Source organism: Thunnus maccoyii, chromosome 12, assembly GCF_910596095.1.
Source record: "Thunnus maccoyii chromosome 12, fThuMac1.1, whole genome shotgun sequence".
In the NCBI taxonomy this organism is placed as follows: Eukaryota; Metazoa; Chordata; class Actinopteri; order Scombriformes; family Scombridae; genus Thunnus; species Thunnus maccoyii.
This window is the reverse complement of record NC_056544.1, coordinates 16,129,324-16,152,292: the sequence shown is the minus strand read 5'-3', so window position 1 is coordinate 16,152,292 and position 22,969 is coordinate 16,129,324. Positions and strand designations below refer to the sequence as shown.

The window sequence follows — 22,969 nt, the reverse complement described above, 5'->3', positions numbered from 1 at the left end:
CAGGAGATGCTGCTGTTCTGCCTTCCATCACTAACATCGATAGCACAGACAGGCCAGAAGATTGATTACAACCTTTAACAGAGTGGCACCTGGGAAGGAAGTGCTGCCTCTGCCAGCTTATGACTCCATTTCAATCCACCCATGTACATATACACAACAAGGCAAATAGTACGTCATATGCACAATTACATACTAATGATTGCACGCATATATTCACACAAACAGCATTTAGAAACGGGGACTTCTATTCAGGCAAAGTTTGGTGTTTCAAACCTGCTTTTGACTTCTCTACTTGCTGGGACAGATGGTCCTGCTGAATTCTCGGCTGGAGGGCTCTGGGCCAGAGGGGAAGAGGGCTTGTCCTCCTCTGGCACTTCAGTCGTCTCCACTTCCACAGTCTCCACTGGCTGGATTTGTGTTTCTGGTGGTAACAAAAAAAAAAAAAAAAACCAGAATCGTCAGTCAGTCAATACATCCCTCCACTGCAATTGTGAGCATTGCAGACCATTCAACGATTGCCTCAATGCTATTATTTGCTCTTGATTTCATTGCTAAATATGACTGTAAAATCAGCATGCAGCTTCTGACAGATACAGCTTTCATAGGAGAGGTTGATTACATTCTAGTCAGTTTCCTCCAGGTCAAAAACACTGCCTTTATTAGTGAGATGGATGGTAAAATATGGGGACCATATGCTCAAGCACTGATTACAGTAAACCCACTGGGAAAATTGAGCTCTTGTACAGAATAGCAATAACAATGGAGGCTGAGAAAAAACAAGAATCACAGCTGCCAGAATAACAGCTGAAGAAGTGGGGTTTAATATTAATGGGGGAAACTTTGCCTCAAATACAACAAATTTTTTGTTTATTTTGTCAATATCATGAGTAGGGATGCAGCTATTAACTGATTTCACTATTAACCGCATTCTAAAACGTCATGGTTTTGTAAACATACGGTTCAGCTGTTCTCACTTTCAAAAAAGGGACATTATGATACATTATTTTTCTATGAACAACGGTTGCACTGTGAGAAAAATTAAACAACACTCGACAATTGTGTTTAAAAAAAAAAACAAACAAAAAAAACAAAAAAAGTCGAAAGACTCAATCGGCAGACTGCAGGCAGAAGTTCCCCCACAGAACCAAACCTGAAACCTGGTGCACCAGCTTAAAATGCTGCACTGCAATAAGTTCAGGTACGCAAAGTTCCACATGCTGTCACGAGAGCGACTCCCGACAAGAAGTGTTATGGCAATGGCTAAGAGACCCAACATTAAAGCATTGTATTCACAAAAACGTCTTAAATAGTTGGGGTGGGAGAATTTTTGATACATAAAATGGCCAGGGGATTGTTCAAGAAGATGATCTCCAATTTGTAAAACTTGCTGAAGAAAAGTCGCTGCTAAAGGATTCGACACCTCGAACTTAATGAAACGTCAAGATCACCATCCAGCTATAATGCTCAAGTGAAGGTAATACACTAAGTCATAACTAAGTTAAAAAAAAAACATTACTTTAGTGGCAAGTTACTTAATGAAACACTGAGTTGGTAGGGAATTAAATATAGTAGTGTCACTTACAATCAATGAAGTAGCGGTGAGTTAAGAGTCGGGCTTTCAGTGCAACATAAACCAACGGCAACAAAGCAGGAAAAGGAGCATTGCAATGTTTATAAATTAACGCTCACCAAAAGCCAAGAGCTTCAGTGCAACCATTTACATCCCGTTGCTTCCTCCCATTTGTGTTGAGTAAATTCTGGTATGGTAGGTTAATATACCAGGTGCAAACAACTAACTTAACATTAAGGTCTTGTAGACTTCCAGCACTATACTATGGGATCTAATTAATTGCATTAAAAATAATATATTTTAAATATTACAAATCAACTGAAGTCATTACTGCAATATCCAACTGAAGTTAATCTTGGCATGGATTATTTATTTTCTTATTCACTTTTAGCCTAAGACTACCTCTGGTGTTGCAGAATCCTCAGTGAAGTGTGTATCTCATGCTCCCTCTTCAAAACAAACATGCTCATGTGATTTTATCCATCCTTAGTATTGTGAAATGAATTAATGCATAATAATCATGAAGACTCAGACTATAATCATGCCATCAAAATCTATAATCGTTGCATCCCTAATCATGAGTATATTTGATCTAAATTACAAAAAAGAAATCCTCAATTCACTATGCTAATCATACAAAAAAAAACCCTCCCGAAAGAAGAGGTCGACCGATTAATCGGTTTGTAATCAGCGGTATTTGGCTCTGATAGTGGCCACCGGTCACACAGGGACTTAGGATTGTTATGAACAAGCTGAACTGAAAGCTGTCTGTATATAGTCCAAGGCCCTGTTTACACCTGGCATTAACATGTGGAGGGTACAGGTGTGAACGCACCCAAGACGCATTGAGAACGCACTGAGATCCAATCACTCAGACTATATTTGGAGGTGGTCTGGGCCGCATGTGGCCAAATTCTTTTAGCAGTGGAAACGCAATGGGTCCTGGGCCACATTGAAGGACCGCCTACTCAACTGATGTCCTCTATTTACCAGAAGACTAGGCACGGGAGGTGCATTGCTGCTTTCCAGTCCGTGAACTGTCCGTCCAAATTTGTGTTCAACTTGTTTAATAACAGGATAAGGAAATGCATTATTTTGTTTTTCCATTTTTCATGTGAATTAAAAAAAAAAAAAAAAGTCCACTTCCCGTTCACCTAACCTGTTTTCCTCTTCAAATCATCAATTGGAATAGAAATTAAACCAAAACCAGAAAATAACTTGTTTTTCACTTGTCTGTCTGACGATTTCAGAGGCTAAACGTTTCACTCTGTTTCTCTTGGATAGTTTCCTCTGTCCTGTCTAGTTGATAACTACAGTTTTTAGTTTTGCTGTGTTGCTCGACATGATGAGATCAGGATTTATCAGGAGGACGGCTGCTTTACTCCAAACAATTTCACTGTATGAACCTGGACTATGTGTGTGACCTTTTGGATGTGTAGAAGAACACAGAACATTAATTAACATTAGATCCTGAACGATCCTGTCGGCGTGTTGGGAGATTTAAATAATTCATGAAGTTACGCTGCTGTGCCTTGTGCGTAAATGCGCACAGCGTCTCTCAATGGGGAGATGCAGCTGCGGAGCAATTACTGCATATAACTCTATATTTGTTTATATATATATGTGTACATGTACATACACACACACACACACACACACACACACACACACACACACACACACACACACACGTTCAGACGCAGCACTAGAACAAATCCATAGGACAGGCATTTGATTTTCGTGAGGGGGCACACAATGCATTATATATTTGTTTATCCTGTTATCAAACAAGTTGAACAAAGCTTTGGATGGAGGGTTCACAGATCCCCGGTCCTCCCACCGGTTAAAAACAACAACGAATTTGGTCTTTCTAAACCGAAATGATGCACATGTTCATTTGCGTATAGAGCAGGGAAGATTGCATGTGGAGACACATATTAATGCCAGGTGTAAACAGGGCCTAACTGTTTATCTTAGTTTGCCACGGATCTTAAAATTTGGCAATGCTTTGTAAAAATTAGCTGCTGGCTGAGAGAAATCAGCCCATCTTCTCTCTACCAGCAGCACCTGAAGGCAGTGAATCACATCAGCAGCAGAGGGAGGAGGACAGAGGACAGGAAGAAAGACTGAAGTTTAGAAAGAATGAGGAACAGAGACATTGGTTGGTATCACTCCGTATTTTGATGTCAGAAATATTATTTATTTTACTGACATTTTAGATTTGTTTCCAGTGACATATTATTGAGTTTATATAGTGACTTTGCTGTTTACATCACTGTTGCTGCTCTAGAAACAGTATTTACTTGTATTTATTCTTTTTTATAAATGATCATTTAAAAAAAAAAAAAAAAAACTTTTGTAATGAAAAAGAACCGATAGGAGTATTGATAAAGAACCAGGCCGACAAAAGTATGGATAAGATAAAGATAGAATCCTAACACACACATCCCTACAGAGGGTTAGTGGCTTCATCCTGACTGTGGGAGAATGAGAAGTTTGTGGGTATTTATTACTTTGAGTTTGATGTTCAGTGATCCAGATTCATTTATTATTATTAATTAATTTATTTATTTATTCAGGTCTGTATTACCTTGACATACATGTTCAGTTCAACAGTTGTCCAGTTTCTAATAAAATAAAAGTGTGAAGTTCTTTGTATTCACATTTCATTGAGATGTAATTAGGCTAATACCGCAATGATTCAGTGTCATCCAGTGGAATTACACAAGGACAAATTCAAGCTCATTACCTCCTCATAGCCAAATGCACCCGTGAAAGACTACTTACAGTCTTGGGATATGAGTGAGTTGTTTTTTTTTTTCACTGAAATATTTAAAAATAAATTCTAGCGTGATTGCTGGGTTACATCCCACTGAGATAATATTTATTATAATGAGTATTAATATGTCACCATGCTAGCCTTTAAAAAGTAAGATGGGTTAAAATATAGGCTATGGTTAGAGGTAGTATGGCAACGCATGAAGAATTTAGGTTACGCTACACAAGTATCACAAAGCAAGGTTATACATAAGATAAACATGTGCAATATGCTGACCTTTTCAAAAGCAGATATACTCTTCTTGACCTCAGCTGCGCACATATCACTTTAAGGACAAGACTGTATAGAATTGTAGATTTCATTTTGTAAAGGCCTGGAGGCAGAGAGAGCCACTGAGGGAACCACCAAGGTTTTAGTGGTATAGGGAATAGACTGAAAGGCAAAAGCCAACAGTGTGCTTGGTTCTTTCAAAACAGAAAATCACATTATTGGAATCTTTAAAACTCCCAAAATTGCCTATTGGTAAGGTAAACTACAATTAATAAAAGAAAAGATAGACACTGGCAGAACCCCATTTCCCAATATCTCCAGCGTAGCAACAGGGCAGCACTGAGATGTATGAGAATGGGAGGCATGGTCACGTGATGTGATGTACACACATAAAAAAGCACATAAATGGGTCTGGAGAGACTGATGGGATTTTAAAAAGCTTTTAGAGGGCATTAGCCTTGGGCTCTTTCCCACTGCACCTCAATGCCAATCTCAGAGCATGAGGAGAGATGGAAGCAATAAGGGGAGAAAAAAAAATACACACCCACTGCAGCTTCATAGCTCAGGCTAAACCCTTTCAATTATAGCCCTGAAGTAGAAGCATGGAGTGCCAAGAAAAAGCTCTCATCCATCCTTCTCCAGGAGAGGGAGTATCCCCTACCTCTACTGAAATATCCTCTGAAGCACTCTCTGCATGAGGCTGTCTGGATGTGTAAGTTCAAGTCTTATATCGCTCCCAACAGAACCAACATGTACATAATGGATAAAAAAAGGGGATTGTGTAGTCTCACCTGTGTCCTGAGGGCCGATGGACTCTGTTATCTCAGTCCCATCCATGCTGTCCTCCTCATCCACAACAACCCTCCCTCTGGTGCGACCCCTAGGGTGAGGAGGAGACACAAACAAATAATCAGAGGCAGTGAAAAAGAATGAGACAAGTGCCTGGGTTTTCCTCAGAAGGGGGGTGGCTGTGTGGTCATGAATTAGTTAAATATAGTCACAGCTGTCACTGATTTTTAATGGAGGCACTCAAGCCGCTGGGCAAGGCGGAGGGGTGGTAGTGGGGGGTGTACAATACAGCCTGGTACTATGTGTTGTTTAAAGATTGAACGAGGCAAATCTGAACTAGATAGGGAATTAAAATAAAGTGCAATATCCAAGCATTCAAGTGACATCAGCTACAAATAAATGACTGTGTCTTTGTAGGATGACAGTGATTAAAACCAATCAAAATGAAATGATGCTCATACACCAAAACTGAGATGTGCATGTTGATCTTCAGGGCAACATGGGACAAATACCTTATCATTAACACCTGGGACACAATGCCTTCCTCTATCTGAGTATCGCGTGCGCGTTGCTGAACTGCTGCGGCTCACACGCGTGCAGACGCAGCATTGCTGCTGCGGCACTGCTACTGCCAGCCCTATCTTCCTACATAGGAGTTTGACTTTGATAATGGCCGTCAATAATAGAATGTTTCATATCATTTCATTATAGATTTCAGCTATATTTAGTTTAGACAAAAAAAAAAGGTTAAGAAGCATGTGCTCAATTGTGAGAAGTAAATAATAAGTGTGGTTATGCTGCCGCGGTTATCACATTATCATGGTGTAACAATCATGTCACCCCAACCACAGAGTCAAGCTGATCACACTTCCCCGCTGAGCAAGTGGCTCAAGTGATGACACATTAGTTATTCTCTCTGGTTTTACACTGACAATGATTTCAGCTATATACAGTATTAGCTCCTATTATACATGTGCACTAAACAATTTGAAATTAGTAAGATTTTGTGCAACCTTATGTAAATGAAACAAAAACCCCCCGCTACTTTCATGATGCACCATTTTTTACTCTGAGGCTGTAAGGGAAGTCCGTGGAAAAGAACAATTACTATCCTTCTGTTTTTAATGATTTAGAGTAGAATTAGAATAGTTTAGACATACTTTAGATAAATCTCTGAATACATTGACATGTCAGCCAATTAACAACACAGTAACAACCTCTTATTAACCTATGCAATCAAGATCTATTCTATCTGTTGACAGCAAGCTATTGTTGCCAATTTGTCAGTGGAACAAGGAAATATTTTCACCCAGTAAAATAAATATCATTAAGGTTGTTCTATTCAGTTTTCAAAGCAAAAGCCAGAGGATGGTAAAATTTGGATTTCTTGCAGGTAATACTACTTAAGAGTCTACTCAAGGTGCTGCTCTTTACATGACCAGCTAATGATACTGCTTTACCCAAATGAAACTGTTCCTAAGTACATAATAGTATTACAGCCGAAATACACCAGGCACGAATGCGACGCGTCATGTAGTAGGGAAGAGTGGGTTTTTTTTACCCACTACACAAACTCCATCTTTGTAGTGTGTGGTTGCAATAATGCAGTTGGTTATGCAGGATTTGGAAGTGTAGGCTATATTAACCGGTGCTGAATTAATAAACTAGATTATTTTAACAACAGGATCATGGATGAACATTGATTTGATTGATTTATTTTAATGTGCAATGAAAAAAAAACCCCACAAGATACAATGATGTATTTTTTTAAATCATTTTTAAACACGTTTTTTTTTTTACATAGTTCTATGTAGTTTTTACTGTTGAGGGGCCGCGTAGAGAAATTACAATAGACCAGCTGCATAAAAATGTAGCAGCTTCAGCTGATTATAATGGACACGCTCTGCTGTGGCCATGCTGTGGCAGACGTGTTAGACAACATGGAGTCCCTGTTACGAAAAGCTTGCCCCAACTCATATGTAGTGATGTCCCGAGCTGCTCTCAGTACTGGACTCCATAACTGATTTTTAAAATTTAATTGGAATTGGTTGTTTAAAGCTACATACAATTTTAACCACTTCAGGAGTATATGTATATGTCCAAACTGGTGCGGTATATCAGGTGAACTAAATAATAACCGTGTTTTTACTAACAGGTCTAATTTCAGTCTACAGCTAGGCATGTGCGAAACATGAATTGAAAAAACACCATCAAACCTTATCGGTACTGACTGAAATGTGTAGTGCTAAATATTGAAAACTGTCAAGTATTAAAAGCGTCATGTCTGGTCAGATTTGTAATCTTAGTCTTTGACCAGATAGTTCCTGATTAGGGATGCACGATATTTTTGCCGATATCCTATATGCCGATATTTCCAGCTCATTGTGGCCGATTGCCGACTCCGGAGAGGAAGGTGGTGGTAATGCACCTAAAACGCTGGTTGCCAATCGCCGTTATGAACCAAAAAGAAGTTTCCGGTGCTTCCTCCGCAGGCTCCACTTCACTCAGCTGCCTGTGAGACCCGATGTTTCTTCCCACTTTAACCCGAATACCAAACCGGGGATCAGAGCTCTGGTTGGATCCACATGGAGAGCCGAGGCTAACATTAGCTGAGAGGCTAGCGGAGCGTTACCCGCAGCATGACCATGAGGGAAGCACAGCTAGCTAGCCTCCCAGCTAAGCCCAGGCTCTCCATTTGGATCCAACTGGATCCAAGCTGGTCTGAGGAGCAGAGGAGTGAAGTGGAGCCTGTGGAGGAAGCACCGGGACCGTCAGGGTGACACAGTCTGTCGAGGGAAGCACAGTCAGGCGGCGGAGGAGAAGGCAACATATCAGTCATATTCCCCAACGTCCATATTTCATTTCAGAGCTTTTATTGGCCGATACCGATGATATGACAATAATATTGTGCATCCCTATTCCTGATGTAAATGAAAATTTTGCTAATTTTAAACTTTTATTACGGTAAAGTTCTTGTACAGCTGCTTGTGTTAAGACATACACAAAACATTAATATTTACTTTATATTAAGTCATGCACTTTCATTTGAGAACTTTTACTTCCTTTGTTAAATTAAAAAGGGTTTTATAGAAAAACACGTTTATATTTAACATTTCAGTATCCGTACCAAAACTCAGGTAATGTATCTGCAGTAGTATCAAAGAAATTTCATATATCCCGCCCTGTTCACAGTAACTGTACAGTTAGAGCAATAATGACCTTTTTCATCCATTTTTAAAATGTTTGACTGCCTGTTAAAACACTAAAATCTATTCCTAATGCACAGTGTTCAATTCATGATCTCTGTACTGAAACAGCATGTTAGGAGAGCAGAATAGGATTTTGCTTTGTTTTTAAATGTTGTATTGCCTCTACTTTAGTGACATTTCTAAGTTGCACTATGCCTCTTAAGTGCTGCAGTTGGTTAAACTGCAACACTTAACTGCAACAGCAACTACAGGCTGCCACTCCTCTCTTCCCAGATGGTACACAAAACGTTATAGGACACTATGCAAGTTGTTATACAGAACTATTCAAGGACAAAACTTGATGTGAAGCTAGTTAATACACAAATACATTGTACAAGTATCTAAATTAGAGAAATGTAAATATTGGATCAAACAATGTATTGGCAAATGTTCAATATCTCATTACTGGTCCATTTCTGTGGTGCCTGTAGTCTTTAGTTAAGGGGCCATATTATGAAAAACTCACTTTTAAGTGCTTGGCAATATATATTTGGGTCTCTGATGTGCCTACTAACACACAAACAGTGAAATAAGACCACCCAGTCAGTTTGGTGTGGGCTGGCTTGCTCTGTACTCAGAGCCATTCAGAGTTGATGCCCCTTACATCACTTGGGATTTCATTGAAATTGTACTGCCCCCCCATTCCATGCCTCTATCTGAGTCTCCACCGACTAAATTTCTTGAGGTCCGCCATGTTTTTCTTGCAAGCGTCGGCCAGGACCCAGCTAAATTAAGCTAAGCTAAGGGTGAAAAATGCGTGCGTATTGCGGGGCTTGACCATGGGAAAGAGCTGATGTTTGCCCATAGACTGCTGCCGAGTGCCGGCCATCTCTGGAGCAGACAGCTGGAGAGACCTGTGTTGCCGTCTCATCTTCTGGAGGAATAAACACCTGATTCTGCTCTGATCCAGAGCAGATTACTGGACTGAACTTCAGTAACATCACCACGCTGGTTGGGAACTAGTCAGTGCCTGCCGTCGCTCGCTGGCTGTTGCTGGCAAATTATCACAAATCATCCTGTGGTCAAATTTGTTTGGCACGTTTGCTGCACCACTCATGGGCACCGCTATGTTTTCTCCGGCAGCCATGTTTCTCTGGAGTTCACGCTCAACAGTTGCCATGGTAGCCGGCACACCCGCATAAGAGTGGGGGGTGAGGTGGGCGGGACAGGCACTCAAACCGGCCATTCTGAACAGGGCTGTTTAAACAGGATGAGAAGGCTGCTGTGGTCCTTGATCCTTGTGGTATTTTGACCAAAGCATGTCAGATATATTTTATTAAGACCCCACGGAACTGTGTTAACTGAGGTATAATATGGTCCCCTTAAATGTAATTTTTCTTCCCTGTCCTCATCTCTTTTTTAAGACGTCACCAATATCAAGCACCAAGACAAGAAAAAACATTTTTAGCCATTATAAAGAAAGTGCAACCCTTTCCATATCTTACTAAATATGCCCTGTCAGCAAATCAGACAACCACGTCTACATTTCCAACCATACGCCTGAGTGCCAACTCATACAGATGCGCACACACAGCACATACCCCCTCTTTTACATACTGTATGGAGAGATCTGTCAGTGTCAGCATCCTCCAATGGGAGCTCTGTTAACCTAATCTTGGAAGCGCCATGTGGAGGGCATAATTGTCATGGATACAAATTAAATAGCAACATCAATTGTTAGCATGCTAAGTGAGGAGAGCAAACACAGCCCAAATGAGAGCAGCGTGTCTCAGGGGTACTCAAGAGGATACAGGGGGTTGGAAGTGAGGGAGGAGATGGGGGGGTGGGTAATTTTCGGTGCCACTGGAGAGAGAAATCACAATTGGCTAGATGCCAAATCAACCCCTCCCTCTAAACGACTTCCATGTCAAGATAAGGAACAACCCTTAAACCCAGGAAGAGAAGAGAGCTCTAGCAAACCTTGGCTTAACACACAATTATCTGTAAGCTTGAATCAAACATAAATATCTTAATAGAGTGGAAATAAACAATCATTTATTTATCTATTTTTACAGAGAGCTTAAAAGGTGCACACAGTAATTACTAAACCAAAGATGGGCCGCCTTCCCGTAGTTTTGGATCGCATCAACATTGAGATTTGACAGAGACTGTGACAAAGTATGAACCTGTTAACTCTCATCAGGAAAAAATATTTGAATAAGAAGGACCACTGTTCAATATAGATATATTATAATAAAGTGTATACTTAGCTTAACTCACACATTTGCAAAGCATACGTCAAAAAGTATTATTAATCTCATTAAATAACTTTGGAAGGTCTATGTTCAGACAAGGAAAAAAATAATCAGGAAAGCCTATAATTATGTTATATTTTAAGAAATACTTCACCTGATCAGAATGCCATAAGTAAAATATCAGAGACATGTAAAGCTACAATCAGCTACACACCTGAAGCTAAACTTCTGTGCGATAGCGGCAGGATAAGTAACCATTTTTATCCTAAAAGTGATTCACGGCTGAAAGATGCAGAGTACCACACCTTCTGTCTCATCGGCTTCACCTTATATCTTCACTGCAAATCATTTTACCCTCTACAGCTAGTGACATTTAAGTGTTTTTTGAAACCAGAAAGCAAACACCAATGCAGAAATTAGCTGTATGACATTTTCATCTATGCCCACAATTTTATGTAGGTGCACAAAGTAGTCGGTGATGACGTCTTCTAGTAGACTGCTACATAACATACAGTATATAAATACTCTGAAGGCATCAGATTTCAGAAATTTCAGCGTTGAGAAAGCCAGTTATTCGACTGACAAACGCTCAAGACTTATTCAACCCCATACCCTGCACAACTTATCCCCCCCACAGTCCCACCACAGGGAGAGAGAGAGAGAAAAAAAGGAAAAGGTGAAAATAATGCTGTGGTAAGTAGTCCCAGCTCGGAGGGCGCTGCCTGGAAAACCTGACAAGGATCGTTCTGTTCTGGAGTGGACTGACTAGCAGATGGAGTGTGGGCAAATCTAGTAAATTCCAACAACCAGGTTTACAAGAGCAATTTCGAACACATCCCCTTTTGTCTCAATCTAATTAGTTTTAACACATGACATGGGTAATTTTAATATTTATACACACTGCTTATACGCACTAGAAGAGGAAGCCAGTTGATCTGAACACTAGTTGTTTTGGAAGATAATTCACAGCTCTGCACATTATGACTAAATTACTATATGACTCTGTGCTGTAAAAACAGCTAGTTTTAAGCCATTGGCCTGCTGTTGTTTAAACCAATGGTGTGATCAGAAATTAGGGTGTAATGAATTGGCTGAAAGCCTAAAAGTGGCACAATGTGAAGTTCATCTGCAAAGCTCTGATCACTGGGGGTTGGTATTGAGGAGGCTCTAGAGTATATAGGATGCTCTAAAGCATATAAACTCACTGTTCAGCCTTCTGGAGAGGCATTTAACTAAATTCAATGAAATCTGAGATGGGATGAATAATTGTGATAACAATATTGAGCAAAATAACTGATAATCATTTTAGCCATAATCTACATCCTTATCACGAATCTATTTTTATACAAGCAACTGCAGTCTTCCTTCTGACCATGACAACACTGACCATTACAACATGAAAAACTCAAAGCGCATATCTCTGCTGATGGTTTATTCTTGACCATTTCATCAACATGAAGCAATTCAAGTCTGTCCCAGGTCATCCTTCCACTGTGGCATTAACCTATCGTCTGGATGCTTGCAGATTAAACGATCCATTGGGAGCAGGGTATTAAGATTGATTGAGAGGACAGACTAAGGAGAGAGTTAAGAACCTTGCAGGCATTATATTACAGAGCAGCTCTAAGCTGCATTATATGTTGCTATGGAAGTCACAAAGAAGCCAGGCACCTTGTACAATGCCACATAACAAATTCCTGTGCTGGCATAACCTGAAATCATGCTGCTGTGGAACTATTAAAATCATAAGGACAAAAACCAGGATATTTAATCAAAAAAAAAATTCTATCAGCTAAATGGCCAAAACATGACCAGTGTTTTCTGCAATGTCTAATAAAAACACCGACAAATATTCTGTGTTCTACCAATATCACATTAGATATGTAATGTATAATTATTTGGTTACACCACTTGACCACTAGACATCAGCTATATCTTCAATTACAACGCCTGGATATTTTTATAAATACTTCTTGATTTGAATTTCATATAGAAAACAGGGGCTGAGTTGACATTTCTTTGTTTCAAATTAAATGGCTCCATGCTAGCCAGATTTAATATGATTTTGGATTTTTGACACTGCCTGCCTCACAATCACTTCTGCAATACAGACTTACCTACTGCAATACAGTTTACTTACCAAGGACAATTTTTGGAAAGTTAAAATATTTTGTACATAAGTAATAATACACAATAAGTTGTTCTGATTCACAACACTAACTGACGAGGTGAAGGCAAGAAAAGCCATAATGCAAAACAAGATTGCCCATTTTTTTCCAAGTTTATTTGAAGTCTGCTTTCCAAGGATTTGCAACCCTGTAGAATGCACCCTTTTAAAAATATTCTTCTTTGTTGCATTTAGAAAAATATTTCAATCTCAAACTGGCTCTTCATCAGGGACAGAGGCATCCTTGCACATTGTTTAGCTGTCTAGCCCTCAACTTAACCATTTTGGTTCACGCTCGCTCCTCTCACAGCGTTGTTTTCGGTTGCAGTTGTTTCAGTGAGAAAGCTCTAAAAACCAACCGTACACTACCTGCTCAACACCAAATGGCAAACTGATACAGTTAGCCACTAGCTAATGAACACAGTTTTGCATTTAGCGGCTAACAAGGCCAAACACCTCCCCTGACAGTTGGTAGAGACCAAAAACAGAGCTACATTTAGTGTTGTTAAATGACTCACCGACACATGAGTCCAAATGAATGTTTCTCCATAACTGCTGGATGTTTAAATAAGCAACTGTTTGCTAAGAAGTTTGCCATATCAACATAATAGGTGATGATATGCCAATGTTGTTTCCACTGGCCCCAAGTGGGCAAAAAAAAAAAAAAAATCAGTTATTGCAGGTTTAAATTTCTGACAATTTAAGGAACTGCAGGTAGACCAAAGAGCAGTGGGTTTATAGAAATGCAATAGCATTCAGATAAGAAAAACGTTTCATACAAAGGGGAGTGTTTCAATGACTCAATTCAGATTAGGAAAACATTTCATCCCAAGGGGAGTGTTTCCATAACTCAGAACATGAATGTGCCATCTCCAATGGTGCCTACTGCCCATTGACTATTCCTATATCAAATAGACCACCTCATCCCCCATTCAGAACAACACAGGTTAAACCCACATCATGGGGTCTATCTGTTCAGCTGACCCTACTCCATGACCCTCCTCTCGACCAGAGTTGAATGTGGGTCAGATGCTGCCCGGCATTGGTGAATTGGCATTTCAATTAGGAATAGAAATTAATTCAGTTGTACTGATGTATAAATGTAATTTAACCAGATAGCAAAAAGGTAAACAGTAAAAAAGAGAGAAAAGGAAGGAAGAAGAGAAACAGAAAGTGTAAAGGTGTGTGTGATCAAGAGAGAAGGAATGTGGAGTATCTGCCAACAGTGACAACTAGAGTGACAGCTGTCTTGTGAATGGGTCCAATGGGTTATAAATATGGGGGAAAGGTTAAATGGACTGGACACCTGGCCGCACGACCATTACTGAAATAAAAAAAGGCCGAAAAGGAACATATTATGCTTTTTGTGATTTTCTGTTATTTATATACTGTTATGAAGTCAGATATCTATGCTTAACATGGTCAAATTTCCAAAACTTGAGCTTAACGTACGCAGAAATGCTTCCCAAAAGTCAAAGGCCCAGACTTAAACGTGCTCTGAACGCTTCGTTGGCAAAGTTTTTTTCTACCTTGCCGACGAGTTGACATCAGCTCATTGTGCATGCCCATAAACGGCCATCTGTTCCTTTGTAGCCATCTGTAGCCTTTATTGATAAGGTTTTTCCATGCATTGTTTGCGTTCTCTGCTCTCATATTTTGGATCCCATTTCAGTTCAAACATGTACAGATGTATTTGAGAAGTTGACCTTTTGAGTAAAGAACAAGAAAAAGAAGTGAAATTGGGAGGGGAGCCTTAGAGAGACAGGAGCTTTAACGGCCAGAGTTTGTATATTCCAGTAGAGCCCCAGATTTAAAGTATAGACCTGTAAATGTGCATAATATGTCCCCTTTAAGAAATAACCTTGGTTTAACCTTATAGTATTTGGGCACCATCACAATTCAAGTAAGTTGCAATCATCAAGGTATGTGCATTTCTTCGGAATAAGAAACTTTCACGTTAGTATAAATTTACAAAATTATTTCTTTAAAATGAGGTAAAAAACATACTTCTTTCTGTTCTTAGACGTGGATGAGGGTGGCACCTGGGGTAGGGTGGCAGCAGCATCCTTGCGCGGCCTGCCACGTGGTCGCTTGTCAGCGTGGGCAGGACTCCCTGTGGATGTGGCCCCTACACTGCTGGAGGACGGCGGGGGTCCCTGGTCAGAGGGTTCCACAGTCTTATCCTCTGATGACATTCTGAAAAAAAAAATGGAGAGAAATAGACGATTGTGATAGGTGTTACATTTCAAGAAATCTTAGCTTGAAAAATTTATTATTTTCAGACACCAAGAAGAAAAACAGGTACTCATTTTCACCTCCTTTGATTTTAGATTGTTAACAGGCTTTCAGAACGGGTGGGTGGAAGGAGATGATACATCATGGGAACATTCAAGCCATTAGCGTTGGAAGAGCATATCATGCAGCTTTCTTCACTGATATATCCAGAGCATTTTTGTTTACCCTTTCTGAGACTTAGACAAACTGAAGTGTCTACACAAAGAGTTGAGGTTTTCCCATATCACATACATGCATAAAATTGCATAAAGTATGTGGTCAGTTCAATAGCTTATATGCAATTACGTCTATTTGAATTGCAATTGATTCTAGTAAATATATAACCAAAATGCTTTTTCCCCTGTGATCGTGTGTCACTTAATAAGACACTCTGCTATTAGTGAAAGACACCTAGTTCTAATCATATTCAGTAGCATTTTAGATGCAGTTTACAGTCTGTGCCAAAGGTGTTTTGCCCTTTATCCACCTCAAGCATTTCTTGCATAATTACTCCAAGCACGTAGTGTTGAAAAATGTGAAAACCTGAACAGAGAAAGGCTCATCAACTCAGCCTTTTCTTTTCAGCCCAATCCAAAGTATGTGAGTGGAGTGGCAGCAATTGTCACTCTTTACTAGGGGTGTAAGAATGCACTGTGGCATATTTCGCGATTCAAAAACATGACGATACGCACTGTGAAGCTTAGAAGTGGATCACTATATCAAGTCAATGAAATCATAACCTCCAGAGGATGTAGATGTCATTTACTGATGTTAATGCAAGAGGGCGCAATCAAGCTAATTTCAGTTTGCTTGACTGACCTGTTGTTGACTCTGACGTTCACTGACGCAGGGGTCACGTTGCTAATCCTAAAACCTATCACAGCCCACATCATCAACCACCAGTGGGAAATGGTGAGTTTTGTTCTCCAAATGCACACAATCACACACTGGCCAAAATACTGCTGCGGTGTTGGAAGTGGCTGTTAATGAATGGGAGCTTGCATCACCAAATCAATCGTTACAGACAATTCAAGAAACATGGATGTAGCAGTGAGCGAGTCCAGGCTGGGACCGCACATTAGGTGTTTAGCCCACGGTTTAAATCTGGCCACCTTAGCGGGACTGAGGGTTCCCCGTGTTAGCCATTAGCTGGGCTGTGTGAGATGAGGTGCAACATTTTTTCACAGAGGTAGCACTGCCACTGTGACATTAGCATCAAAACAAAAGCTGCTAGGACTGCCACCGCATAAACTTATGATTGACGTAAGCACCTAGTGGTTTTGTGGTGTGGCCAACTCAGGTGTTTTGTGGCTTGGTAATGAGTATTCACCTAAAGTTCAGACATTTGCACCTCATCTTAAAAGGACATTGCCGTTTATACATTAAAGATAATCTGATTTAGGCATGCTTATTATACACTAAGATCTTTGAATGTTTTCATTCATATCAAACCGTGAGCTCTGTATTGTCGATCGCACTGAACTGTGTTTTGACTGTATCGTTACACCCCAACTCTTTACATAGAGCATCCATTAATCATTTTAGTCATTCTTGCAACCGAAAATGCCAAAAATCTGCTTTGTCATACATGGTAGTAAACTGAATATTTTGGGGGACAGACTGTTGGTCATACAAAATAAGATATCTGAAGACACCTTTGTCTCAGGGATACGGTCATTTTTCACTAATTTTGACATTTTATAGACAAAATGATTGAGAAAATAATCAGTATATTAATCAATTATGAAAATAATCATTAGTTGAAGCCCTAATCCATATACTGTCTCTGTTTGAATCAAGCCATTTTGAACAATGTTGCAAATCAGTGAAAGGGCTTCTTTATGGCAATATTGGATTTACAGGATTTTTGCAAAAATGTGATGAAGTACCTTGACTTTTCACTGAAAAATTACATACAGTATACAGTGATCCAGGAGTTTCCCCACATCACACAATCCTCATTCAACTGAGGCAAAGTCCACTTGGGTTGAAAATATGAAAAACTCAGTAGTTTTCCTCTTCATTAATGTAAAGAGATGGGAGCAACAAAGAAAAGGCCCTGTGGATACTAAGAGTAACTACTGAGGTTCCTGGTAAGTTTGGATATCAGTTTGTCTGAATGTCTGTAGATGGCAAAAGCCAAAATATCCATTGCCTGTTTGCATTCAAAAATGCAATAACAAATAAAGCAAGAAAAAAAATTCTTTGGATCGTTTCCGAATAGAATTTGCTCATTAGATGTGACTCCGTGTTGGAGTTCACTTCAGCACTTCAAAAACGCTTCTTGCTCCAAGCTCCAGGAACAGTCATGCTACTACGCACCTCGCACAAACACTGGTGCAATCAGATGTCTCATACAGAGGCAGGCCTTTCTTACTAACGTCTTTTGGATTTCAAATTGACTTAATTTGACACAATAACGTCTCAAAGATCACCAAGCACAAAAACCCAATGTTTACCATTGGCAATTAGCATAGCACAGAATTCTGCCCCTTTTTATGCAATGAAACTCAACTGTATAGAGCTCCCCACTTAAGGTAAAGTTACAGATGGATACCAAATTAAAGCAAAAACAGCATTACGTTTTCAATAAAGTTTTGGGGCACCATAAGCCTCCAGAACAGGTTAAATGTACCTGACATAGATTATACACCTCTCAATCTAGTGGAGGAATGAACACTATTCTTCCAAAGATATACCCTCATCTGGTGTTTTGATGATTGCGGTGCAAAGTGTCAGCCAACACGTTGGTCTGTAATCTCCTATAGGTATTCAGTTGGGGTGAGATCATGTGCCTGCTAAGACCATAGCATATGAACTGAATCATTTTCATACTCTAGCTATTGACCTCCTCAGGCCCTGTATGTATGCATCTGCATTTTTATGTTTTTCATGTGTTCAGATTTCTGTGATTTCTTTCTGAAAATGTGTTCGTGCTGTGCAAACTGCTTTTATATGTAGGCTATGTCTCGTAACCATCAAGCCTCTCTCAACAGAGTAGTGCAGTGAGACCTACTGTGCTGCAAGCAAGTGATGCAAATCAAGTGTTTTGCTCATCAGTTAAAGCTAACCTGATGCTTGACGAAAATTTTGTCTAAATCTGTAGAGATTGTTTCGGTTTTTGCTATTTCCAATGAACACGCTCAGGCAAGCTAACTGCGTGCTACCTGCCCACTGCCAAGCACGCAATGGAAAATGGGCACCCTGTTGACAATGAATGCATTTCAGCTTAGTTTTTTATTGTCCTGAAGTGTTTTTAAGCTTGAAGTCCTTTTTCTTCCATCTTATGCACAGAACTTTAATGACTGTGGCAGTGGACTATAAGCAATGGACTGTAAGCACTGTCAAAACGCTGAGTTCACAGCAATGCCAAGTATCATCCAGAGTAGACAGACACTGACAAAGGTCTGCTGCTGCTACTGCTGCTGTTGTTGTGTTACTTTGGCTACACAACACAACTGGTGTATACAAGGACAAAGCTATTAGGAGGCTGCATTAGTACAACTTTTACTTTCCTCAGGTCTTCAGCAACTTTCAATGGGATGTTCATGTTGATTTTTTGTCTGATGTGTAAGTGGGCAACCGTTTGCTAACATATTAGTGATAACTGCTTGATAAGCTCATGATATATCATGTTTCCGTGAGTTGATTTTGGAGTGGTCAAAACTAGTTAAATATAGCTTTTAAATTAGAATAACTTATGGAGATTTCTAAGGTAAACACACACTACTTATTAATGGTGCAACAATGGCACCACTCATCTATTTTTGGTCCATGATTTCTATTGCGTGATTGTATAGTGACATGAAAGGTTTTATGGTTAACTGAGTCTTGTGACCAGGCAGTGATGCAATATTATAGATGTGAAAATATCATTAAACCCTTGCAGAGCCTTGTTGGGCTTGGTTATAAATATGCTCTAATAAATTATTAATGCCTGAAATTATACCTTTTTGAGATTATACATCCATTTTTCACATGTTAACAGTCTCATTCTTAATTTTTTTTTTTTACTATGAACATCCCCTTCCCAGAAAGGAAGAAAGACAGAAAGATAGAGTAGGCCTACCTGTTTTTGCACCACATCATTCATTTAAAAAGTAAACTACTGCCAAATACCATCATATTATGTTTTCCCCCCACCAATAATTACTTTAATGGTTACTTTTGTCTTCTAAAAAAAAAACAAAAATACACAAGCCACTTAGCTTGTTTTTCTGTGCCAATATGCAATTACATCAGACTAAATTGTGACTAATCTTTAGCATGAGTCACAGGAAAGTCAACTTAGCTTCATTTTCAGTAAAGCAGTGAAATGCATTCAAAAACCATGGTTAGTCTAATTTGCCTCACCACATTTTGTAACATTGATAACATTTGGAACATGACATTTGTACATTGTAATGTCCACGCTGAGGTGATATGTTGTTCCCCCACATTACATTTATTTGCTTTTAACCAGAATCATTACATTAAACAGGTATTACTTAGACATCAATGCTTTTGGAGGTTAGATATAGTGGAGCTGACACCATCTTTCTATTCATGGTAATTATCTTCTTCTCTTACGTCTATATTGGCCTCCACCTACCTCCAGGCTCTTTGGACAGATGGTGGTCCAATAACACAAGAAATATTAGTCATTAGAAGGGTTAGACTGTCAGTACAGTTATTATGCCATTATGAATTTGATCTCAAATCCTCAAATAAGAAAGAGGGACTTACATTGTCCTTGAAACACTGTAACTGGTGGTGTAATTAGTTTGATAAGGACCATTTTATAACCAGATTTACAACCAGGTATGCCTCAGCTGATAGTGATGAGAAAAACGTTGATAGTTGGGGCATCTGAGGTTAGGATCCGGTGACTACTAGGCAGTCACGACCACCACGGGCACAATTGGAGACATGCTAACGTTAGCTTTTGTTAACTCAAGCTTGGGCACAAAGCAGTTGCATACAGCTAACGATAGCTGCTGCTAGCCTGTTGTGTTGAACTCTGTCGCCTTTCCTCGGCGACCACATACAAAAACTAACAGTGGGATCGCCTGAATGAGGCAGAAACTACAGAAATAAATGACCCTATCTTTCATATTTGATTCACAATAGTAGCTTCGACTCGGCTTTGAGAGACATTAGCCAGACAACTTTGAAAGTGTCTCACACAGCAAACAGGTTAACCTACCTATGGTTGCAGTTAGTTGGCCAACTCATCGTACCAACTAACGCCTACGCCAAAACACCAAACATTGATGCTTCAGCCTTTTGTCTCCCCGCAGCTTGTGTTAAATGTTTTAGTCTGGGAATGATGGCAAAGTTAACGGGTAACCTCAACTACACTATTCGTAAGACAACTTCCAACTAGGTACAAGGCAGTGATGAGCATTAACACACACACACACACACACACACACACACACACACACACACACACACACACGCACACACACACACAAAGGCTCGGTCTATTCAGTGAAACGGAACTGTGTTGGGGAACTACAATGCCATACAAAAAGTGAAAATGATACGTTACACAATGACGTAAGCTTTGGTTTCGGCTTTTCGGTACCATCTAACGTTAGTTGTGTGTGACTGTCGGTCGAATATATTGTGGTAGAGGTGAAAACATGTAACGTTAGCCACCTATTTCTAGTTACATAGCATCCATGAGCCTCTCTATTGAATGCTCCGTTCCGTTGAATAGTCTGAGTCATGAAAACCAAGGCGGCGACAAACCCCCAACATCAGACTGGAGATGGATAATGTTGGCTCAGCTTTGCTTCAGAAAGGTGCATGCCAAACAACTCTAGCTCACACGAGAGACAATTAAACTTCTCATTAAGGCTTACCTTCCAGCCCTATGAATAGCGAATTATCCTCTTCATGTCCAAAATAATGGGTGATGAAACGTCGCACTTTTATCAACCAGCTAGCTAGCGAGCTAATTGAGCTAGCTAGCCTCTCTCCAGTGAAGCAACACCGCAGTTCTCAAAAATGCATTACGCATATCAGGATATTCCAACGTTGCAAGGTTATTCCCAACTTTGCCCATTTGATGGAAAGACAGCTGATGTAAATCCAACAGAAAACCGCTTCACTGGCACATGCATTTGTGGAGAGGGGGTGGGGGGTGGGGGGTCACTTTCCTTTCACCAATGACAGCTGTCGTCGCACGAGTTAGGGTTATATAGCTAGTTGGTGTTAGCCACCCAAGTCTACGGCCAACAATTTTACCATTAACGTTAAAAAACAAAGCCCAAATCCAAGCGGTCGTAACAGTCAGCACTCCGTAACTGAAACTTTATATGTGAATCCACAGAAAATGTACAGCGACGCGCAACGCAAATGTTGGGTGCCGACCGCTTGGTTGGCAACTGGTCCTATTTTCTTCAGCTGCGACAAGCTGCAGGACCGAGCGGACAGTTAGGACTGCCACGCAGTAACCGCCGCCTCCCAGGACATGTAAAAACAAACATTAGCTTTCTAAAAAAAATAACACTCCACCTGCCACACCGGCCGAACTGCGAAATGACTATGAAATATCACAAAATTAAGTTGAAGATGACGCTTCGGTGTACTCCATAACGGTGGCCATATCTAATGATAAGTGGCACCGAAGCACAGCCCCCTCTAGGCTCCTCAAAAACTAGATCCACCTCCCCCTTCCACAAGTACGACACACAAATCTTCCCGAATCGGTGTGACTCGTCGACAAGGGGACGTTTCGTGAATACAGCAAATGTTTAATAACATCGATGAGAAGTAATGTCAAAAACACAAGGTAAACCATTTGACAATTTCTTCAAAATACTCTCTGACCCTGCGGAGGGATATGGGCATTTAGTAAATAAAATAATGGCTAGGAGGGTTAAAAAAGATGGAGCCTGGATTAAAGCCGGGTTGGAGGGGATTGCAAGCCGTTAATGCTACAGCTCATGCAAATCTTCGCCAGCAGCAGCAGCAGCTGTAGTGACTCTAAACAGGCATCATCAGCCTTCTCCTGTGGAAAACACAGCGATGGATTAACTTTAATACGCGACGTGGTGGTTCAGGGCTAGTCCTGGTAGCACCCATTAACCAAACGGACCAAATGGCAGGCTAGCCCCATGACAACGTCTCTTCCCTCTCCCTCTTCTTTCTTTCTCAGACAAACACACGAGTGTACACTGATGCAGACATTGCAGACATTAGGTGTTTAGTGGAGGTGGCTTGCAAACTGGCAGACATACTGTACATGCAGGGGTTAAATTTCGGAAAAGCCCCCAGGGGTCGACTTCCAGCGGCTATACACAATATGCAAGAGCCAGTTGGTGTTACGTATTTATGTGCATTTTGCTGTTTTTGGGGGCTTTTCTACTGTTCTAACTTACTGAGTTTCTTCGAGCGTAGCGGCCATAAAATTTACTGGAAATAAACACAGCCCTATTCCTTTAAATGGTAAACCTTGGCACCTCTTACCTAGACTATGAGCTCCTCCTGCTGGACAATATGACACAAGACACAGTGTATGCAATTCATTATTATTGTTTTTTTTTTTTAATTAATATGAATAATTTGGAGACAAGTAAAACAAATCATGTAACAATATGGATGGATGACAAATGAAATAAAATCTGTATAGTTAAATAAGTGGAGAAACTTGAATGCAGATGCCTCCAGTTATCGCTCTGGTACTTT

At 40.1% G+C, this 22,969-nt stretch overlaps 1 protein-coding gene across 10 annotated transcripts in view; it reads right to left on the bottom strand.

Moving 5' to 3' along the window:
* The window catches only part of kmt2cb (lysine (K)-specific methyltransferase 2Cb), an 82,968-nt gene extending 61,100 nt beyond the window's left edge, over window positions 1–21,868 (bottom strand). For 8 of the 10 annotated variants that reach the window (XM_042430037.1, XM_042430039.1, XM_042430038.1 and 5 more), the window contains exons 1-4: window positions 20,478–20,590; window positions 15,026–15,214; window positions 5,411–5,499; window positions 274–421 (exon numbers count right to left, since the gene is read on the bottom strand). In XM_042430037.1, the coding sequence (XP_042285971.1) occupies window positions 274–421; window positions 5,411–5,499; window positions 15,026–15,214; window positions 20,478–20,506 (455 nt within the window). In that variant the 5' untranslated portion in view covers window positions 20,507–20,590. Of the gene's footprint in view, window positions 1–273; window positions 422–5,410; window positions 5,500–15,025; window positions 15,215–20,477; window positions 20,592–21,141 lie in introns of those variants that run through there. The other 2 variants (XM_042430041.1, XM_042430040.1) reach the window with 2 other exon arrangements.
* Between the last annotated feature and the right edge of the window lie 1,101 nt (window positions 21,869–22,969).